The 20082-nt window shown below is 49.1% G+C and overlaps 8 protein-coding genes across 8 annotated transcripts; 4 read left to right on the top strand and 4 right to left on the bottom strand.

Annotated features, from left to right (window-relative positions):
• Positions 1-47: 47 nt before the first annotated feature.
• Positions 48-406, top strand: F9C07_2642 (uncharacterized protein; the record flags this gene model as incomplete). Its single annotated transcript, XM_041289860.1, has 2 exons — positions 48-146; positions 200-406. The coding sequence occupies 2 exons, from the start codon at positions 48-50 to the stop codon at positions 404-406; spliced, it is 306 nt and encodes a 101-aa protein (XP_041142983.1).
• Positions 407-983: 577 nt separating this feature from the next.
• Positions 984-4067, top strand: F9C07_2643 (uncharacterized protein; the record flags this gene model as incomplete). Its single annotated transcript, XM_041284790.1, has 1 exon — positions 984-4067. One exon carries the CDS (start codon positions 984-986, stop codon positions 4065-4067), a length of 3084 nt encoding a protein of 1027 aa, XP_041142982.1.
• Positions 4068-4353: 286 nt separating this feature from the next.
• Positions 4354-8080, bottom strand: F9C07_1258809 (fungal-specific transcription factor domain-containing protein). Its single transcript, XM_041289850.2, has 4 exons — positions 7096-8080; positions 6926-7037; positions 6140-6861; positions 4354-6045 (listed from the first exon to the last, which is right to left on the bottom strand). The coding sequence occupies exons 1-4, from the start codon at positions 7467-7469 to the stop codon at positions 4641-4643; spliced, it is 2613 nt and encodes an 870-aa protein (XP_041142981.1). The 5' UTR covers positions 7470-8080; the 3' UTR covers positions 4354-4640.
• A 611-nt stretch (positions 8081-8691) lies between these two features.
• F9C07_2646 (uncharacterized protein) lies at positions 8692-10314 on the bottom strand (the record flags this gene model as incomplete). The annotated part of the gene is made up of 2 exons (XM_071510989.1): positions 8692-9820; positions 9890-10314. The coding sequence occupies 2 exons, from the start codon at positions 10312-10314 to the stop codon at positions 8692-8694; spliced, it is 1554 nt and encodes a 517-aa protein (XP_071363862.1).
• Positions 10315-12305: 1991 nt separating this feature from the next.
• F9C07_2647 (uncharacterized protein) lies at positions 12306-12714 on the top strand (the record flags this gene model as incomplete). Its single annotated transcript, XM_071510990.1, has 3 exons — positions 12306-12326; positions 12407-12438; positions 12609-12714. 3 exons carry the CDS (start codon positions 12306-12308, stop codon positions 12712-12714), a joined length of 159 nt encoding a protein of 52 aa, XP_071363861.1.
• Positions 12715-14093: 1379 nt separating this feature from the next.
• F9C07_2648 (ubiquinone/menaquinone biosynthesis-related protein) lies at positions 14094-15195 on the bottom strand (the record flags this gene model as incomplete). The annotated part of the gene is made up of 2 exons (XM_041289849.1): positions 14094-14982; positions 15098-15195. 2 exons carry the CDS (start codon positions 15193-15195, stop codon positions 14094-14096), a joined length of 987 nt encoding a protein of 328 aa, XP_041142979.1.
• Positions 15196-15373: 178 nt separating this feature from the next.
• On the top strand, positions 15374-17632 carry F9C07_1258710 (fructosyl amino acid oxidasesarcosine oxidase). The gene is made up of 3 exons (XM_041289859.2): positions 15374-15775; positions 15914-16901; positions 16958-17632. Exons 1-3 carry the CDS (start codon positions 15727-15729, stop codon positions 17238-17240), a joined length of 1320 nt encoding a protein of 439 aa, XP_041142978.1. The 5' UTR covers positions 15374-15726; the 3' UTR covers positions 17241-17632.
• A 33-nt stretch (positions 17633-17665) lies between these two features.
• On the bottom strand, positions 17666-19808 carry F9C07_1258749 (TATA-box binding protein). The gene is made up of 5 exons (XM_041289848.2): positions 19347-19808; positions 18781-19127; positions 18628-18715; positions 18140-18554; positions 17666-18084 (listed from the first exon to the last, which is right to left on the bottom strand). The coding sequence occupies exons 2-5, from the start codon at positions 19050-19052 to the stop codon at positions 18068-18070; spliced, it is 792 nt and encodes a 263-aa protein (XP_041142977.1). The 5' UTR covers positions 19053-19127; positions 19347-19808; the 3' UTR covers positions 17666-18067.
• Between the last annotated feature and the right edge of the window lie 274 nt (positions 19809-20082).

Genomic DNA, 20082 nt, shown 5'->3' with positions numbered 1-20082 from the left:
CCAATAACTACTATACCACTCCTTTACATACCAACATCCATACCATCATGAAGGCCTTCACTCTCTTGGGAGCTGCTGCTCTTTTCTTTTCCCCGGCCCTTGCTCAGGAAGACCTTGGCTATGTTACTATCCTTCCCTTTCCTGTGGTGAGTAAACAAGCTATCAAGTTGCGAAAAACCCAGCTAAACAACCGTTCTAGCCCTCTGGTACGCCTTCCGGAACGCCTTCCAGCACTCCTTCGGTCACTCCTACCCCATGGCCCAGCGGAGTTCCGCGTCCCACCGGCGTTTTCCCTACGGGTTCGTGGCCAACTCCTTCCTCGAGCGGAGTTCCACCTCCTTCTAGCTCTCCGGTCTTTGCTTTCCAGCGCAGACACGCCCGTCAGGTCCGCCCCATCTTCGTCTAGGCGGCTCTGTAAAGTTTGGATCATTGCTGAGAGAGTGAGCTTGGTTGATCGATGAATGGATGGATTGCTGGATCAGTCATTCGTTCGGGGTGACACCCGGTGACGGGTGTCACCATGTTTGATAGCAGTTGAATACCACATCGGCTTATATTGGAGACAATGTGCCTCTAAATTGTGCTCGTGTCATTTTGATTCACGTAGATAGTTGAATACGTATTACAAATAGTAGGATATCCCTATGAGGATATACTACCAAATGTAGCAAAGCTAGACATGTGACAGCAGTAAATATCCCAGCGATGATTGGCTGGACAATGCTGAGTCAGCGTTATCGGGGAAGCTTTTTCTGCGATCGAGATTCAACAAATCCTCTCCAAGGTGAAGCGACCGTTTCGGACAGCCTACCATAACAATTCGGATTACTCAGTGGTGTTTGTTCGCTTTAAATAATCTCCCAGAGCGATGCGGTATCAGTTGAATGGCTAGACATGCGCTACAGAACGTCCGTCCGCCGGTCACATCGAAATTTGGATTCCCTCCGCCCGCAGGTCTCGTCCGATAGATCCTCCGTCGTGTCATGAAAAGGTCCCTGTGTCCAGCTCGTCTGCTGTGTCTGGACCGCAGGTCTCACTTGCTCCATACTGCATCAGTCTCCTCATATCGCCTGCTCAGCTACTCCCAGAGCAAAGGGCTCCCGAATTGGAGACCTTCCCGGGGAAGGCGGCAATGGGGTCGCCAGTTCTCCGTGGGCTCCAGCCCTTCAATCAGCCGACGGTTACTGCTTGATCGTATTCATGCGAGAAATGAACCCCCGGCACGCGAATCGCAGGAAAACCCGGAAACATGGGCTTTGTTACTGGAACAATACCTGCTAGGAGATTCCGGAGGTGACAGTACAGCTTTCGAATCGGACACTGCATCGGTAACGACCTCAACGTCCATCAGTCGAGCAATCGACTTGAGTGATTTATTGTACAACGCAAGAACGTTCGGCAATCTAGATCTTTTAGCCCATCTAGGGTTCCGGTTGAACAATTGGCCTGCTGTTTATGCATTATTGAATCAGTTGCTCGACGCCGCAGATGCACTGAACGATGTCTCCCCCTCACTTAAGCATCTGTCTAACAACAGCTGGGGTTACGAATCCAGTATCTCGCTTGATCAATTGACTCATCAGATAGACTCGGCTCCGAGGCTCACGCCAGATCCAACAACGGTCTCTGAGTTGACAAAGTTGGATACATTAACTGAGAGAGCATTTGCGGACGAACATTCCCGACGGTTCATGGCGCAAGTATGGCAGAGCTTGGGCTCAATTGTGCTTGATGCTGCTGACTCCTCACCAAATGAGTCGAAGATAGCGATGTCTTATGTATTTCGCATACTTGCTCGTCTGCACCACTCCGGTGCAGTATCTGATAGGGTATATAAATATGTCCCCACAGATAGCCATCAAGTCGCCTTTCGACCGCCGACGATGCATCTACTCTCAACACATATCATGAGCGTTCTTTCGGATGCAGCCTGGCTTGTACACGAAGCAGAAGTGGCGGCCAAGGCAGCTGCTGCGGGTGAAGACTCGCCTTTCCTTCCCTTCAAGATGGGCATTCGAGAGCTTGGGCCTGAGATCTGGATAGAGTTGATTCTTTGGTGCTGTGTGGAACACGGACATATCACAGAGGGCGTATGGCTCATTGATCAGATGAAGACACGGAAAGGGGATCTGGCTTGGAGATTCCAAAGCTGGAGACCCTTGCTTCAACATCCAGAGTCTGTATGGAACACTAAGGTTGACTCGGAAGTATCCTGGCGCCATCCGGCCCAAGTCGACGGTCCTTCACTTCTTCGAAAGCGCAGTCCCCCCTCCCCATTCAATGGACTCGGGAGGCGAACAATCAGTCTTGAGGTAGCCGCTTCCTTAATGGATAATCTTCCAAACTGGGGCTATCGAGGATTAGGCTTCTGGGGTATAACTTCGGCTGCGCTTCTGCGTCATATTGTTTCACTCAAGTTTGCAATAGCCCCAAGAGCGACCGATGATACCCCCTTAGCTACGACTAAGGAGTCTAACTGGTTCATTCTTCGTGTTCTTGAATCAGGATGCCTCGATCCTGTGGCGGATCCCCAAGCATTTGATGAGCTTATCCGAGCCATTCCTCATGTTGTTCCGCCTTGGGACAGCAATGACCTGTACTTGCCTGATGAGGAGGACTTGGAGCAACTTGAGCCGTCCCAGATCTATGATGAGACAACAGCCTTGGCTAAGCTCGTCGAACACAACATCCGATTCCACTCCCGGCGACGCCTGTGTGGAGATGCTATGGATTCATTTGCTTGGCTGCAGAGCGCAGTTGACAAAAGCAAAATGCAACGCATAGGCGAATTCTTCTCGTCGCGTGTGGACCCCTCCAATGACGAGCACCTTCCGACTTTCGATACTGCCAATCTGGCCTCCTTGAAGCCATTTGAGTCCTCAATGCCGCAAATTTCGCCTATTACGCTGGCCGAACTTCTAGACTTGGTGACAGTGTCTCGAGCGTTCACATTCGGCGACTGGCTACTCTTCTCGAACGACATTGATGGGCCCCCGGTTCCTTACAGCGCATACGGGAATCAAGCTTTGGCACCATCCATTATTCGTTACGCTGCCGCTACCAAGAATAGCACGCTCTGCGATTCCGTTGTCCAGTCTCTTTCACAGCCTCTCTCCGCGAATACCCTACGAGCCCTGTTGAACTACCGAATCGCAATGTGCCAATGGAATCAGGTAACTGTGATACTAGAATATCTCCGCGATTACCGCCTCAAATCCTGGGGCCACAGCAATGTGACCGCATTAGCCGCCGAAATCATCAGATTAGATCATGCCGTCACCACAGAGATCGACACGACAAAAGCGGAAGACAATATCCAGAACCTAGCACAAGCAAAGGGCATCTTGCTGCGAATTCTCAACGGTGACTTCAACGAACTTCACCCAAGAGACGACTACCAGAAGCGCTCCCTCCACGGCCTGCAACGCCTCTTCCTTTCCATCCCCGGCGCCCTCCACGACCTCGCCGCCTCCTCCAACATCCGCTCCCAAAAGCTCGCCCGAAGCACAACCCCCAACATACCCTCAACAGCCTTCCATCCCATCCTCGCCGCCGTAGTCGACACCCGAGGCAGCGCAGCCGGCAAACGACTCTGGGACACCTGGTGTGTCGACGTGCAGTCCCCATCCACCCGCCGTCTCCACAAAGGCGGCATCCCCCGTCTCTACCTGAACACCGAACGGGACCTGAAAAAGGGCGACCCTCACTTCGACGAAGCATACTTCAAACAACTCCAGACCAAGCTGGTTATTCCCAATATATCCACCGTCCGCATCATCGCCCAAGCCGCCGTGAAAGAGTACAACGAATACGAAGCTAAACACTCGCACACCATTCCCGATAAGTCACCTCCATCTCCTCAAGCAAACGCATATCCCGGAACTATCCATCCTCAGCATAACCCCGTCCGGCCTATCCTCGACTTCTGTATGAAGAAATTCGAGGCCCTCGGTCTTCGGCGAGCGAATATGAACCGCGAGTGTGGAGGCTTCGTATACAGAAGAAATAAAGAGTTGAAAAGAATGAAAAGACAACGACTGCGGGGTAGTGATATCACTGCGCAATAAGAGCTCGCTCATGGTTAGGGTGATGTGGTGTTTTGATAGACTACCTTGTATACATGTACTATACTTACTGCTTCTACTACCCTGGAAATTCTCAGTGCTGTTTCGTGTGTATGATAGATATTAGATACCAGGTTAATAATAGTATATAGCATAGAGCTTAGATGCTTAATTCTTTCTTACATGGAGGTTGTCTCTTTTACGAACGATGTTCTTCTTGGAATGATAACTTGATTTCGAACTTCGTTAGACATCCGTAAGATTTCCCGAGCAATCCAATTAAACAAGATAAAAGTCACGAGCCAGCCACCCATCGTCTATCGCATACAAGCTCCCGATCTCTCTTTCGATAACTCCTTACACGCTGATGATATGCCGTGGAACCCAACCCGTGCCAAAGACCGCGCGCCTAAACAAATCGATATAGAGAATTTATCGTTAAAGTTTGTGAAAAAAAAATAATATATAAAAGAGAAATGTAGAAAACACAGATAAGCAAACTCCTAACAACGGACGTTAGTAGTAGTTATAGCAAAAGTTATTTTGTACAGAGAATTGAAGAATTTTGAGAACATGTTAATTTTGTTCCCATGGCTCCTCTTCATTGGGAATGGGGAAGAAAGAGCGAATAAACTCCCCACTGATGGGGTCGTAAGGGAAAAAGGCATCAGTTCCAGAAGCAGAAAGTGCAAGGGTCGTCGAAATCGGATCAAGTGCTGGCACTCCAGAGTACGCTTGTTGGTTCTGGTCATAATGGTATTGAGTCTGAACCGGATGTTGGTTTGGGCCTCCAACTGTGTCGTAGAAAATAGGCATAGGCGGCGCTGTCTGGCTGACAGATACACCCATACCAGCATTACCACCAGTATTTGAGGCCATATGGACGTGCGAGGTTGGGTTAAAATTTAGGGCTGGAAGGTCACTTAAGTCATAATCCATGCCGATGGCGATTCGTCGAAGGTTACTGTCACACAGCTCCCATGCACGCCGTGCTGGGAGACTACATTCGGACATGGCAAAAAGCCAGCGTATGGCTTTTTTTGACGCTTCAAAAATACCTCTCTCTTCGGCTGGCATATGAATGCAACCGAACGACAACTCGAGCAGGAGAACTGTAGCCGTCTGCATAAGATAGTGCAGAACGCACCACCAAGGACAAACATGGTAGAGTTGGACAGCGTTAGGTTCGTCTGGAATCAAGTCCAGCATCTGCCGTGCAGAATTTAGAGTTATCTCTGCCATTTCATGGCTAAAAGAGGGTTTTTGCTGAGGGCTAGTATGCCGAGCATCGCGGCGACACAGGCACGGACGCCCCAAGGTGATTCGAGCACTGTAGTAGTGGAACGCCAAGAAAAGCTTTCCACGAAGCATATCCGTACCTTGGTCGTCCCGCCGGGTGAAGTCCAAAGCCTCCGGAAGGTTGGTGTACCATATGTCAATTCGGGATCGAAGCTCCCCAATGCGGTTCTCAATGTGCCTCCAAGGTACCATGGCACAGTCCAGCGAATACACCCGGTTGACGATTTCCTGAGCGACAACTGCCAGGTCCACATAATACAGAAATATAAGCGTCTTACTGGCGGGTTGACTCTTCAGCCAAGCAGCGTCACGCAGTTTGTCTGTATGTCGAGCCTCCTTACCTCCCGTGGGATTTGAGGGCATGTGGCGAACGAGGGTGCTTGCCAAAGCCGATTCCACCAGCTCCTGGCGAAGGTCTTGATCGTTGAGAAGCTTAGCCGCAGCTGGCTCTCGAAGTTGGTCTTCCTCGAACGGTAGAGGCAACGGTGTTGTACATATCCCATCCGTGATGCAAGAAACTCTGCCCGTCATGATCCCAAGCATATGTTCAAAAGTATAGACACACCACCAGACCCTATATCGCGCCTCCTTTGAGATACCAGGCGTGCTTTCGCTTGTGTTCTTCATATTCAACCCGAGTGAGATTGCCGAACGAACAGCCAACGCGGTGATCTTCCAAGCTCTAATCAAACCATCAGAAGAACGCTCAAGTCAAGCCTCACATCACCCGCACGGTGAAAGGGGAAGAAAAGAAAAGGATGAGGAAAGATACACACCGGTTGATTTGGTCTGATGCCATAAGATAAAAAGCAACCAAGCCCTCGACCTGCACTTGCTGAAGATCGGGATGGCTAAAAAGAGCATCACCATTCATGCTAAGAATCCTGGCCCGAGTCAAATACACTAAATGATCGTTGTCATCGCCACGCCACGGTGCCTGCGTTAAATGAGCATGTTTGGCGGATATCGCGAATATCAAGTTAAGGATGGCCAGCCATTTATCGCCAGGCCGAGCAGTGCTGTCAAAGAAGGTTCTGTATTGGGCGCGGAACAGTGTACGGCTGATGATAGGATAAAACGGGTGCACCGTTTCCAAGTAGTCTTCAAATAACTTGTCCGCCAAAGGGCGAGGAGGGATCCAATACACCTGCACAGGGCCAGGAACCGAGACGTCTAGATCGTCCAAATGATAGTTCATCGAATGTAGGGCGAATTCTCCCTCGGGCTCAGCTTCATAGGGCCCTGGTTCTTTCCGGAGGCGTTGTTCTGTCTCCATTCGCAATCTCTGCATCCAGGTAACCTCTGAATTCTTCCCCATGTAACCTGTAGCCCGAGAATTCGGAGTTCGATTTACATCCTCTTCCACGCGGTCGATGGCGTCTAGGGATCCAATAGAAGAGGAGGAGCTCATTTCTTCAAGGTAGCTGTCTTTATCCTGCGGCGTAGCTGAGCTGGATTGCGAGCCAGTAGAAGCCCGCTCGCCACCCGAACCAGAATACTATATGAGTGTCAGGGTTGGATGCAGGAATGTAGACAAAGAAAACATGGCAAAGCGCACAGACCTTATCCAGAGTGACTCTAATTTGTTCTGCAGTCCTGCCATCGACAATATTCCCAATGTCTCTCAAGAGCTTCTCATACGCTTCGGCCTTTGTCGAGAGACTGTCCAATTGGCTATATCGAAGTCAGTCGTCAATGACCGAAGAGAAGAAGACATTGGTAGTCAACATACCCTTTGGTTCGTTCCCTCCATGATGCCGGATACTTACATGTCACCCTCAATTCTTTGCACTGTCTGCAAACCGGCGTGTCGCCACTACACTTAGTCTTCCGCCCCCGACAGGATTCGCAGGCAAGAGGCACACGTCGACTGTAACCAGGAACGACACCCGTTCTCTGCCGCGGGATGGCCACTTTCGCATTCTTAGATTGCTTCTTGCCGGGTAAGCTGCTCCGGGGAGGTACATTCAACAGTTGCGAAGTATGCGAGGCTGGAGGCTTCGAGGCGATCATAACTTTATTTTGAGTATCGAAAGAGTGATGGGGGGGGATTTCACTCTGCGAGCTGTCGTCACCTCGCTGAGGGTGATTGGAAGGCGCGTCCATGTCGGAGTTTTGAGATTTGGCGGAGGGCGTCGCCACAACGCGGACCGGATCAATGGATCAAGACTACCACGGCAGATAGCGGTCCAATGTGCCTGGATAACAATGTGGTTCGCGCGATTGGCAACGTCTTCTCGTTCTGCGGTTTTGTTGGACAATGGCTTTGAATTCAAGGCTTAAATCGACTATAAGACGAGCGTTCGGACCAGTAGATGACCATGGTGCATAGAACTTAAAAAAAAAAGACGAATGGGAGATCGAGGATGATTGTCGTACAGGAACCGATCCTCTCTGTCCGCACTACTCAACACTTCACCTGGTTTACCAAGTAAAGAAAGGAAATATCATGGTGACGGGGATCTCTCGAGGAACAGGACAATTCGTAGTATGATGGAAGATGGAGGAATTGATTGATGCAAAAGGCGGGGCAGAGGGAGTACTTGGTCTAAGGGGTATCTTCCAATCACCTGTCAGTTTTCACGATACCGCGTCCCGATTAGATCAAACCCCATCGATGACGACATTAACCACGTAGGTGGCCCTTCTATGCATTTTCCTTTGCGCAAGCCCTACCCGAAGGTATATGCTTATTATACAACACTACGAGTAGTAACTTACTACTGTCTGATGGCGAGATGGAGAGAATACTATCGTATATATAATATGATGGTGAGCCACAAGCGCTAAATGTACATCAAGGCATCAGGCATAAATCTTCCGGCTTCCCTTCCTTTTCTTTTCCTTTTTTTTAATCCTTTGAGACGTTTCTCCGGCCGTTGGCAACATCATTGGCCTCTTCTTTTGTTTTCCATCGCGCCGACTAGTAAAAAATGGCAATCCACCCCCGCAATAGAACGACGAAACAAGTACACCCAAACCAGTCAGGGGATATTAAAGTAACAGAGATAGAGAGACATGCAAGCAAGAAAAAGAAAGCAGAACAGAGCAACAATATATGTACAGGTAAAAAAAAGGCCCAATGGCCAAGAAAGGTGAAACGAAATTCAGGAAGAAGCATTATCAGATGAAGCTGTACAGGATTAGAGTAAGAGAAAGATAGGTAAGTCGGAGCAGAAAGTTGTAAAGCCAAGGCATAACAGCAACGAGGCGAGAGTGGAGATGAACAAAATTCCGAACCAGGCGTGAAAGTCTAGAGAAAAAGCAAATCCAAGCGCCCCAGGTCTATCGATTGCGGTATGCGCGTAGATTACGTCGCATCCTCTGCTCAGATCTCTCCGAACATCTCATCGAGCTCATGGACATCGACACTCTCGGGATTTTGCAAGTCTCTCCAGGATTCGAAGACCATCTCAACATCTGTGTCTGCCATGGTCCTGGGGGCCAGAGACATCTTACTGTCCTGTTCAACCAGATCCGACATCTTCATATCAAGATCTGGAACCCCACTGTTGAGCATGTCAATGGACCGTTTCATTGCCGAGACAGGTGTGATGATGAGGTCTTCGGGAAGACTGATCTGCGGTGCGCTTGCCACACTGTCGGGGTTCGCCTCGACATCCAGACCGTCGTCCGAAGCCACACTCGTGCCAGACGAGAGTGAAGAGGCCACGGACGTGAGGGATGGGGAGGGAGAAGTGCCAAACAGAGCAACAGCGGCTGCCTCATCGAGGTCTTGCTGTTGTTGCAACTGCTCCTGTAGGGAAGGCTGTTCCATAAAGCCTCCATGGGAGAAGTAGTCTTCATCCGGGCTATCGGACATGCGGTCCCCATTAATGGACGAGAGCGGACTATCTTCAACAGGAGTTCCAGCGATGCTCATGGCCCCATCATCCAGTTCGCTAAGCCCCTCCGAAAGGGCCGAGAAGGGTCCTTTGGCCTTTTCGAGCTGGCTTGCTTTTTGCTCTGAGGCCCGCTCGCGAACAGCACTGGCAGTCTGAGTGAATTCCTTCTCGTCACCCTCCAACGGAGGAGAAGCGGCCCGGTTCGAGTGCATGAGGCGCGCATGCTGATGGTCGAAATCAGTCGCACATTGTCTAGCCACGCTATCATCGCGAGCATCCAGATCAATATTCTCTTCCTCAAAGTCCGGGGGGGACAGATCCACCTCGGGGCTTGGGCTGAGGCGCGATCGTTCCCGCGCCAACGCGTCTTCCTCGTCCAGGTCAGCGCTGGACACGCTGGGAGTGACGCTCTTTCCCTCTACACCCGGGATAATGATATCGTCCGAGTTCTCGGGAAGAGGTTGGCGAGGTAGCGTTGTCAGATAATAATACACTTTGCGAGGGTGAACTGGAATAAGCTCCTTCGCCAGAGGACACGGTGCGAGCGCTGTCCACGGACGCTTCATGTATGTGCTCAACCGAGAAGAAAGGAGCGCGGCGGGATTGGCGGAGCTGTAGCACATTGAACGATTAGTATTCACATCAAGCGCACGACAGGGGAGGGTGGCACTCCAAACGTACTTTGCGACATTCTCATTGAGCGTCACTAGGACGGCTGCGAGCTCTTTGACCAAATGCGGACGATTGCCTGTCTTCTCCAACTGCTCGATCACGCCGACCACAATATCATCGTTGATACCCTCCGTATCGATCTTGGGCGCGACACTTCCATCAATAGGCGATGGGGGTGGCGTTTGTTCAAACGCCCCGCGCCGACCAAGCGAACGTACAGGCAACTGCTCCTTCGTAGTCGATATCGACACCGAGGTAGGCTCTGGAGATAGTGAAGACGAGTCGTGCGACCTCTTTACTTTCTTGGAGGGAGGCAGTTGCTCGTCGGTCGCGTGTGGCGATTTCGAGGCCGACGGGGATCGGCGGGAGGCACTAGGGAGATGAATCCCTAGCGACGGAAGTGACAGTGACTTTCGACGAGTATTATAAGGCATGGTTTGTGAAGGAGTGAACTTTTGGTAGGAAGGTTGTAGGATACACTCGGGACGAAGATAGGAGTTCTAGATAAGACAAACAATAATAATAATAATAATAGCAGAGAAGTACAACCCAACTAAACACACAAAAGGACAAAAAGATATAGTAACAACACAACTAGGATACTAATAATAATAATAGTTGTAGAATAAGAATAAGAAGAGGCACTAGTAACACAAAGGGGGAGGGGATGAGGGGGGAAGGAAGAGAGTGTGTGAGTGTGAGATGAAAGAAGTACAGGGAAGTATGGCGATGGGGGGCGAAGAGGAAGTGGAAAGGGAGATGATGGATGGCGGTGATAATGATGCTGTGAGAAGAATACCTCCCGACCGGGTGTACGGGAAGAATAGGATAATCACCGCGCAGTTCGTTGGCCAGAGTTAGGGACCTGATGGAGCAAGAGACATGCGCAGACCCAGAAAAATGATCAAAAAATAATAGTAATAGTAATGAATAGGATTCCACAGCTTTGAAGGAATCGCCGTTTGGTTGTGGATAATTTTCTGGATCTTCACCTTTCTTTCTTTTTTTCTTTTTTTTTTTTGGAGGGTGGGAGGTCTGGAGGCTAGGAGCAAAAAGGGAAAAAAAAAAAAAAGAAAAAAAATTTATGAAAAGCGGGTGCTTTACCGTGGCGTTTATTGGCTAGAATAACCCAATGGGGCACTTTCTGCTCTTTTTCAGGAATGCCGGAATGAGAAGAAAAATTTCTTGGTTGTTTTGGATTTTCCTCCTTCAACAGATCTTCCTCTTTATCTCCTCCCCCATTTTACCCCTCTATGTTGACAAAAACAAAAACAATGCATCGCAACCCACCTTCACCGCCGAATGTTGGACTATCATGGCTCTAAAGCAAGTGCGCGCGTGTGTGTTTGCATACCGAGAGACATACGGGTACCATACGTCGGGCCCAAAATGGATAGATGGATTCAATGCGGCCGAATGAAGGGGCAAAAAAAGTACTGTGGGGCGCACCATGTGTCTATGACGACCGGGATGTTTTATTATCCGTGCTGATTGGCCGCGGGGAGACGGTGATCAACTGAGGTTCTGCATGGACGCTCTGATGGAGTATGCGCCGTGGAGCCCTAACAACCATAGTCAAGAAGGCAATTCGGGTAACTTAGTCGTCCTCGACCTGGTTGCTGCGCAGGTCTTCCGCATTGAGAGCAACAAACAATCGACCATTGTATAGATTGAGAGAACTTTTAGTCTCAAGCTCTGACCTTCAGTCTAAATGCCGTCCTTACACCGTCTCGTGGACTGACTTTCAGGCTTTCCTCACCGACATCTGGACACCGCATTTTTAATCCGTCATTGCCTTAGTTTCCCGGTGACTTCCTTCCGATTTAACCAGAGTACGTACTTGTATATGGAGTAGGTAGGTAGGTATAACATACCAACAAAGAAATTACGATACATCTATCAGGACTGTGTCTCAGCCTTGGATGGGGACATTCAGCAATACAATCATTAGCTAGAACAAAGGGAACAGCTGCATCGTCTACGGGTAAGTACATCATAGCTGAATATATTCCATGGTACACCATCCACGCCGCCCTAGTTTGAGAGAGGCGGGTGGATTTTGGATAGAGAACTGAATAACAAAAAAACAAAAATTAATAATAATGACAATGAATAAAAAAAAAAAATTTTCAAAAACAAGGAAAGCGTAAACTGGTCAGTCTAGGAACGAAGAAGCCTAGGGTTGAACGTCTAAAGCCGTTCATAGTATAGATTCATGCACCGGTTTATGCACTAACTTGGATGGGATGGAACCTAAGAGCAAAACGAGGCCAATCGCAGCATAAAAAAGGTACCCACCTTTGAAAGAGCGGGTTCCATGGAATCTCATCCCTAGCGCCACCGTTTGGGAAGCAGCGGCAAATCAGATCGACTTGAGTGGAGTAAATACCGAGCCGTCTAGAAGATTTGGAAGGAATCCAATCGGATGGACCAAAGGCGGCGCTATGTTAGTTTGCCCACTAAAGAAAATGGAGACGTCGAGAAAAATGGAAATGGAAATTGGAATGAATCTAAATCCAGTAATAGCTCGCCACTGCGCCCAAGTGGAAGATGCCACGGTAAGGCTGTGTTGACTCGTCCATCCGTCACTTACCATAGATCGAAAGCATCATACACTGGCTGATCCAAGCGATGAAACTGCGGGTATTCGCCCATGCATACATGTAGGCAGTACTAGGTACGGAGTACATACATAGATGGGGATGTGTGATGTATCACCACATGCAAGGGATCAATCTACCCATGACGCGAGTCAACGCTTCGAAATCATGGATCTGTGTGTCCTCCAGAAGAGTGCTGCACAGAGTGCCTCTGTCCACTATCCCTCGCACTAGTACCTGTAGGGCTATACTCAGAGCACATACTCCATCCGTACACATACTACTAAAGTTGGATGGGAACATTCCCAACCCGGATATCAATCAACCTTGTGTTGCCGGGGAAAGGGGTCCGTCCCTCCTGTGACATCCAGGGTCGCATAACTTGGTTTGGGGTATCCCTACTCCACAACTCAATCCTTTGTTTCAAGGTGATAGATAAAGGGGGGGTGAAGATGGAATGAATTGGCCAGTCGACTTTCTTTATTATCGCGATACTCCGTACGGAGTACATATGTACGTACTACGAGTACATACATAGCAGCGGTACGCGTCCATACCTATTATTCATCTCCCCCACCCTCCCAGACGGAATAATGTGCAGTTTATCATGCATCTTACAGCGACACGGCAGACTCTTCAGCTTATGATAGATCTACACGTCTCTAGTCTTGTCGTCCAGCTCGACACGCTACGACGGACTGTGGGAAATAGATTATATTCAACCCAACGACTAAGTCGCAAATACAACCCAAAAACTTTCCAAGATGCCCTACGACAGAAGTAGAAACCTAGCTCAAAAGTTTATCCCTTCTACTATAGACAGTGGTGACATGGTTGATAAACCTTAAATGATGCATTACAACCCAGACTGGTTGTCCGTCTTTTCTCCGACCCGATAATGCTGGGGGTATTTCTGCGAGGGGCTTTTCCAAAACTCCAGGAACAGGTACATGACAGATATCTATAGGTGGCGTACATACATACATACATACATACATAACAAGATGGAGGTACAACTGTTACCCCGCATGTGCATAACGCCATCTTGACCTCATCTGAGATTCTACACCGGTTTCAGTTCGTAATCTAGTTTCCGAGGCGATCGCCATCTTCGCTTACTGAGTGCAGATAGTATATCTTCCCAACTCGGGAAAGAGGGCACGATGTTCGCCGTTTTCGTGATTCCATTTTGCGTAGGACTTCGCAAATTGTAGACAATAAGATCGATTTACGTAGTATTTGCATCTACCCGACTACTAACTGCATTTGCTGTAATGGTTTCAATGCAAGGCCATTATTGCATGAGGCTATTCTGCTCTCTTTCGTCACCTTGCCGCAATCTTATGGCTATAGTTCCAGTATAAGAATATCAGATGACTTGACAAGAAATCAATGAACTCACGTGGCTGATCGCAAACCCTTATATCGAACCGAGCTTATTTACATGGAATAGGATCAACTTAAGAGTGAAATCTATATGTGCAATATAGTGTGCGTATATCGAAACCGAAACGTAGTCACATCTCTAGAGTTCTCTAGATTGTTTGCTGGGTTACACCCATGCTGTATATATTACAGGATGGTTAATGTACAAGATTACCTACACCTGACCTCTAATTACCACGTGCTGGTTTCAGCACGTATTTCCATGTAGTTCCAAAATGCCACCGTTTCTCCTCCACAACTTCCAGACCACTCTCCCGAACAATCGCTCCAATATCCCGGTTCCACCAACATCCATGGCGGTCCGCATGGGCGGGAGCAAGATTGTCTAGGATACGATTCAGCCAGTCATAGTGCGACCGGCCGTGCTCCAAAAGCAGAATCTGTCCCTTTTCCGGCTCAGTGATAGACCCCAGATGACGAAGAGCGCCAACGGGGTCTGGCATTGAACATAATCCCATGGTCTGCACGATCGTATCATAATAAGCCCGCTTATCCCCGGTCGTCGGAGGAGCAACCTCCTTTACATCCTGTGCCCGGAAGTTGACATCCTTGAAATCGGGATGCAACTTCTGGAACTTCCCTCGCGCGATCTCCACCATCTGTGGGCTGAGATCGACGAACGTAACAGAGCGGCATCCCCGAAGCTCTACTTGTCCCCGCTCATTGGGCTTTCTCTGCTGTCCAAGTTCGTAATATTCCAGATTTCGACCTGTGCCACAGCTCACCTCGAGCACATTCCCACGGGCCTTCTGGACAAGATCTCGCCGCTTCTTCCCCATTCGCATTAGCTTCTCAGACATCTCGACATCTGCGTCAAAGCTCCTAGCTGTCTGATTGTATCGATCCGATACATCCCTAGGCACGTCCATAGACTGTGCATGGGTCACTTCCCGTCTGTAGGAGGCGTATAGATACCCACAGTATGTGCTCATGCCGAGGACACCGACCCCTAGAATGGTCATCACTTTGGGAGACATGCGGGGTTGTGTCTCTTGGAGATTCAGGAGATGTGGGTTAGCCCGCTTCGGCAACCGCGATGCTGCTGGCGGCTTCTTGCTGTTGAGACGGTTAGATAAACTAGCTTTCTTATACATCTACCAGGGAGAGGGCGACTGTTCCCGGAAGTATGCTGCACGGCTCACAGCGATTGAAGGGAGCATCATATACTGACCCAGAACCATCAACTGGAATCTTACTGCCGGTCCTTTTAGGACCGGTAACAGGCACTTTGGCCTTTAGCGCGGCCCGGCCTACTCGAGACGCGCTCATGCTGAGAGATTAAAGGGCGTCGGATGTGATAATCATACGATGTTCATTCAATTGCCGTGGTTTTGAAGATCCTCGGGCCGATATATATCCTTTCTCGGAAAAGGTTGACAAACGTCCAGTTGAGAGTCTATTTAATAACAAACAAAATCACCGTTCAACACATGATGGTCAATGCATATTTGATACTATTGGGGTATATCAAGTTATCAACATATGATTTCCCGGGGTATTAGTCGACCAACAAGGGTGTATTGAGTTGGTTGAATCGGGAGTTGCGGCCGAGAACCAAAAAAAAAGAAAAAAAAAAGAGCTAAGCTAAGAACGATAGGAGCCTATCAATTGTCATATCGGCAACTAAATCTTTGGTCCACGGTGCTCCTATATCGCTCCGAACATGGAGCCACTATTCTTTTAAAGGTCCCCCAGACTTCTCTCTCCGCACCTTTCTGTTTCTGTATCCATTTTGCAGGAAAAGGTGCAACGGAGTAGTTCTTTTCTCAAAGAGATCATTCCAGTACAACGGTATCAGACATGGCTTTACCACCCAAAATCCTCATCGTAGGTGGAGGTGTCTTCGGATGTGAGTGATGGACACACTGAGCTGGTATTCCCTAATCTTGCTTTTTGTTCTTGAATTTTACACAAGCGCAATGCCATTGGCTCCTAACATACTACCGTTGGGATTTCACGGTCACTGATTCTCTTTCCAACCACACAGTATCCACCGCCCTCTCACTTTCCCGGAGGCATCCAACAAGCGAAGTGACCGTTCTAGAGGCGTCGCCTATAATCCCCAACCCTGAAGGCTCCTCAGTTGACGCCTCACGCATCGTTCGCGCTGACTACTCGCACCCTGTTTACACGAAACTCGCAGACGCAGCTATTGAGCGCTGGCGTAACACCGAATGGGGCGCCGAAGATAACCGATACATCCAGAGCGGACTACTTCTCGTCTACCCAGAAGGAAACACCAATGGCAAAGAATACGCCAGGAAGAGCTACAACAACGTTAAGGAGCTAGGAAACGATGTCGAGCTACTGCCATCCAAAAAAGACGTTCTGCGGGTGGCGCACGCCTACGGGGAGGAATTGAATGTGGCGGGTGGCTACGTGAATTGGGGTTCAGGCTGGTCGGACGCCGAAGCCGGAGTTCGATATGCGAAGAAGCTTCTCGACACCGAGGGCAAGGTCACCTTCAAAACGGGGGAAGTCAAGAGCCTCCTCTATGCAGACCAATCTGCCGGTGCCTCTCAGCGCAAGGTGACTGGTGTTCTCTTGGAAGATGGATCCTCCCTCACGGCCGATCTGGTCGTTCTTGCGACGGGTGCTTGGACGGGTAAGCTCGTCGACCTCCGCGGCCGGGCCCTCTCAACAGGCCAGGCGGTTGCGTTCGTCCAGATCTCCGACGAGGAGCAGCGGCGACTGGAGCACATGCCTACTATCCTCAACTTCGCGACAGGTTTCTTCATCATCCCGCCCCGCAAAAACCTGTTGAAGATCGCTCGTCACGCCTACGGCTATATCAATCCCAAGAATGTGCCTGTTCCCGGTGTCGAGGGAGAAACGATGCAAGTCAGTTTGCCGGAACCCGGGGTCCCAGTTCCGCTAGAAGGCGAAGAAGCTCTGAGATCCGCCTTGAGAAATCTGCTACCTAGCATGGGTGACCGGCCCTTCATCCACACTCGAGTCTGCTGGTACACAGACACGTAAGTCGACTCTAGAAACTCATAGTGGGAACGCGGGAAAGCTAACAAAAAACCAGACCCGAAGGTCACTTCATCATCACTTATCATCCCGACCATTCGAATCTCTTCCTCGCTACGGGTGGCAGTGGGCACGGGTACAAGTTCCTCCCGGTGCTCGGGGACAAGATCGTCGATGCCATGGAAGGGAAACTTGAGCCGGAGCTGAGCGAGATTTGGAAATGGCCGGCGGCTGTAGAGGGCGAGTTTGAAGGTGATGGAAGCCGGTCTGGTCCGAAGGGCTTGCGGTTGATGGACGAGCTGGCCAAAACCAAGAAAGCACAGCGGAAGGGCGTCCTGTAATTGGGTGGTACTAAAACTGCACATAAGATATACCCCTGTAGATATACCTTGTATAAAAAAGCCCAATAAAACTGTCTAACTTAAAACAGTTTTGAAATGTACGAAGGATACCGATCTGTTCATTCCCGCAATAAGGCTGCAAGGACGGTGCGTGATCTATATATACAACAGCGCTGTCTACGTGATTTGTAGGAACGCGTTTGCATGGTTTTCACTCCATTTGGTCCAGAGGCTATCGAGTAAAATTAAAAAAAAAAAAAATCGTGCCACAAAAAACCAGGTTCATTGCCTGATTCACCAACCAGCCAGTGCATTCGTCCACTTTCGTTCAAAGGTCTAGAGGAATATTGCAGTAATTTTTCTTCCTATCTGATCCGTCATCTTCTGCAAGAGTCGTGAAAACAAATAGGGCTCAAAGAACCACTTCCATGCAGACAGGGTCAAGATGAAAGGGTTAGCAGCCGATAGGCAAAGAACGCAAAACAAGTAATTAAGAGGGAGCAACCATCGACCAGCGCACAGTACCGCCCCCTTGAATCTGCGGTGTGCGACTTCTAATTGTAAAAGACTTTAGTTTGTTGAAACAGACGACCAGAAACAGACCGAATCGCTAGAACGCCGTAGAAATGCTAGCATAAGGAATCGTGATATGCGAGTTCAAAGGCAACGACCAAGCCAACGTGAAACGTCCTGCCTGGTTCATGATACAATCTCGCGGAGCAAGAAAAGAGACAACACGAAAAAGAGCAAATGTTAATACATGGGTGCGAAAAGCCGAAGGGCTTAAAGGGTGACCCCAATGCAAGCGAGCACCGACATTAGTCTTCTTAGACTTTGCGGAAATCTTTTCGAATAGTTAGCAAGAATGTTACCAACGCAGTGGGAATATGGTACTGTACCAGAAAGCACAGGGTAGATCAGTTCGAACGCCTGGTAGATCTCTTCACGGACCTTGGCGCCGGTCAATACAATCTTGCCACTGACGAAGATCAAAAGCACGATCTTGGGCTTCATCATACGGTAGATGAGACCAGGGAACAACTCAGGTTCATAAGAACTGAAGTTGTGATGGCGACTAGCCAAACCTTCCAGGCGAATGGGGAACTTGATGTCACAGGAGCCCACAATGTTCTGGATCTTGAAATCCGTGAACTTGGCATTGAATCCGAGCTTTTGGATGATACGCGCATACTTCCTGGATGCCAGCTTCGAGTCATCCTCGGACTTGGCACCAGTGACAACCATCTTGCCCGAGGCGAAGATCAAAGCGGTGGTTTTGGGTTCACGAATACGCATGATCACGGCCGCGAAACGCTAAGAAGAGAAGAGCAGTTCAGCCACACTATGCCCTGATAATCAAAACTCAGGGAGGTGTGGAATGCAATACCTTTGGATTGTACTCCGCATTTCTTGCGTGGAGCGCAATAGTTTTCAAATCCAGGCGACAGTCAAGATTTACAGTAGCGACAATGTTTCTTAAGAAAGAAGATCCTTGTTCAGCATTCTGGTATACCAGAAGAGACAGCAAGAGTATACTCACTGCAACGTAGGCACAATGCCACTCCCCGGAGTGTTGGCACCCGGAGTTGCAACAGGAGTAGCGGGTGTCACCCCGTTGCCGTTGGTGGCATTTCCTCCCTGCTGCTGACCGTTCACATGTCCGTTTACACCCTGAAGGTTCATCGCCATATTTCCGTCTTTATCGGAAGGCGGCGTCAAGTCACCGGCACCACCGGGAAAGGACAGGGAGGCAGGAGAAGTGAAGGCCCGGGCCTGCTGCGCGGTGGAGGGATGGGTCGTGAGAGAATCCATTGCGACGTGAGTAGATGATACTCGAGCTGTAGACCAGCCAAAAACTGATTGAATACGAGAGCTTGGATTGGCAGTCTGTTCCCGAAGGACAGTCAGTCAACGTGCGACTCCAGAGAGAGAGAGGAGATAGGTAGGAAGTATGATCCAAGGGTAGCAATATATTGAGTGAAGATATACACAAGATGTATGCGACAAGTCGGTCTAGCAACAACACCACATGACCGCAAAGTGAGGCAAGATGCGGTCAAAGAAGGCAGAAAAAATTTTTGCAAGAGGGAAAGCAAGAAAACATACCCTTTGTGGAGATGGACAACTCAATGTCTCCCCGACAGCAAAGTTGCCTTGTTTTTGATCACAGTAAAACGCTTCGTGTAGAAGCGAAACGTGACTGAGCTCAGGATCAAGTCAAGTAAGACCTCCAGCAAGAGATGTTGATAGACAGCAAGGGAGAAGTGATGCCTGACCAGGAAGTCAAGTATCAAAAGTGATGTAGAGTAGGGAAGGGAACTAGAAAAGCACAGTCAAGTGTTTTCTAGGATATTAACTCAACAGGGCAACGCAACTGTCACAACTATGATGGGGAAAGAGGTATCGACAGCAACGCGAAGGGAGTGGACACAAGAAAGGATATGCGCTTTTTTTGGGGGCAAACAAGGCAAACAACGAAAACTTTTTTTTTGCTTTCTTTTCCTTTTCTGGAATTTCAATGTCTATCTGCGAAAAAGAGAGTGTGTTTCTTGCAGTGTGTCGTATGGAAGATAGACACCTGAGGAGTAAAAAGGTTGTAAGCTTCCCGTTTCAGTAAGTAAATCTGAAACTGTGGAGCAAGAAAAATATTTTATATTTTTCTTTTCCCTTTTGTAACTTCCTAAAAAAAGTTTTCTTCCCGGAGTTCTTTTAGCCACCAAAGCAGAGAAATGCTGAAAGCAAAGCTCTGCGACCTGTATCAGGCGGAAGTGTGGAGAGATAGAGGTAGAGGGGAGGGCGGAGAGAAGACGACTGTATGGCGTTCCGGGGCGGTGCCAAGACC

This window comes from Aspergillus flavus, chromosome 2 (genome assembly GCF_009017415.1).
Source record: "Aspergillus flavus chromosome 2, complete sequence".
Taxonomy (NCBI): Eukaryota; Fungi; Ascomycota; class Eurotiomycetes; order Eurotiales; family Aspergillaceae; genus Aspergillus; species Aspergillus flavus.
Note: the sequence above shows the minus strand (reverse complement) of the source record. Positions and strands in the feature narration are given on the sequence as shown.

Bases quoted from the DNA above. Each gene is read 5' to 3' on its own strand.
- F9C07_1258809 (XM_041289850.2), bottom strand. From the start codon at position 7,469: ATGGACGCGCCTTCCAATCACCCTCAGCGAGGTGACGACAGCTCGCAG. The intron at 7,038-7,095 runs GTATGTTGACTA...ACTTCGATATAG, and splicing joins TGGAGGGAACGAACCAAAGG to CCAATTGGACAGTCTCTCGA. The intron at 6,046-6,139 runs GTGTGTATCTTT...TGGTTTGATTAG, and splicing joins GCATCAGACCAAATCAACCG to AGCTTGGAAGATCACCGCGT.
- F9C07_1258710 (XM_041289859.2), top strand. From the start codon at position 15,727: ATGGCTTTACCACCCAAAATCCTCATCGTAGGTGGAGGTGTCTTCGGA. The intron at 15,776-15,913 runs GTGAGTGATGGA...CCAACCACACAG, and splicing joins AGGTGGAGGTGTCTTCGGAT to TATCCACCGCCCTCTCACTT. The intron at 16,902-16,957 runs GTAAGTCGACTC...ACAAAAAACCAG, and splicing joins GTCTGCTGGTACACAGACAC to ACCCGAAGGTCACTTCATCA.
- F9C07_1258749 (XM_041289848.2), bottom strand. From the start codon at position 19,052: ATGGATTCTCTCACGACCCATCCCTCCACCGCGCAGCAGGCCCGGGCC. The intron at 18,716-18,780 runs GTGAGTATACTC...TTCTTTCTTAAG, and splicing joins GGCATTGTGCCTACGTTGCA to AAACATTGTCGCTACTGTAA. The intron at 18,555-18,627 runs GTATTGCATTCC...TTCTCTTCTTAG, and splicing joins ATGCGGAGTACAATCCAAAG to CGTTTCGCGGCCGTGATCAT.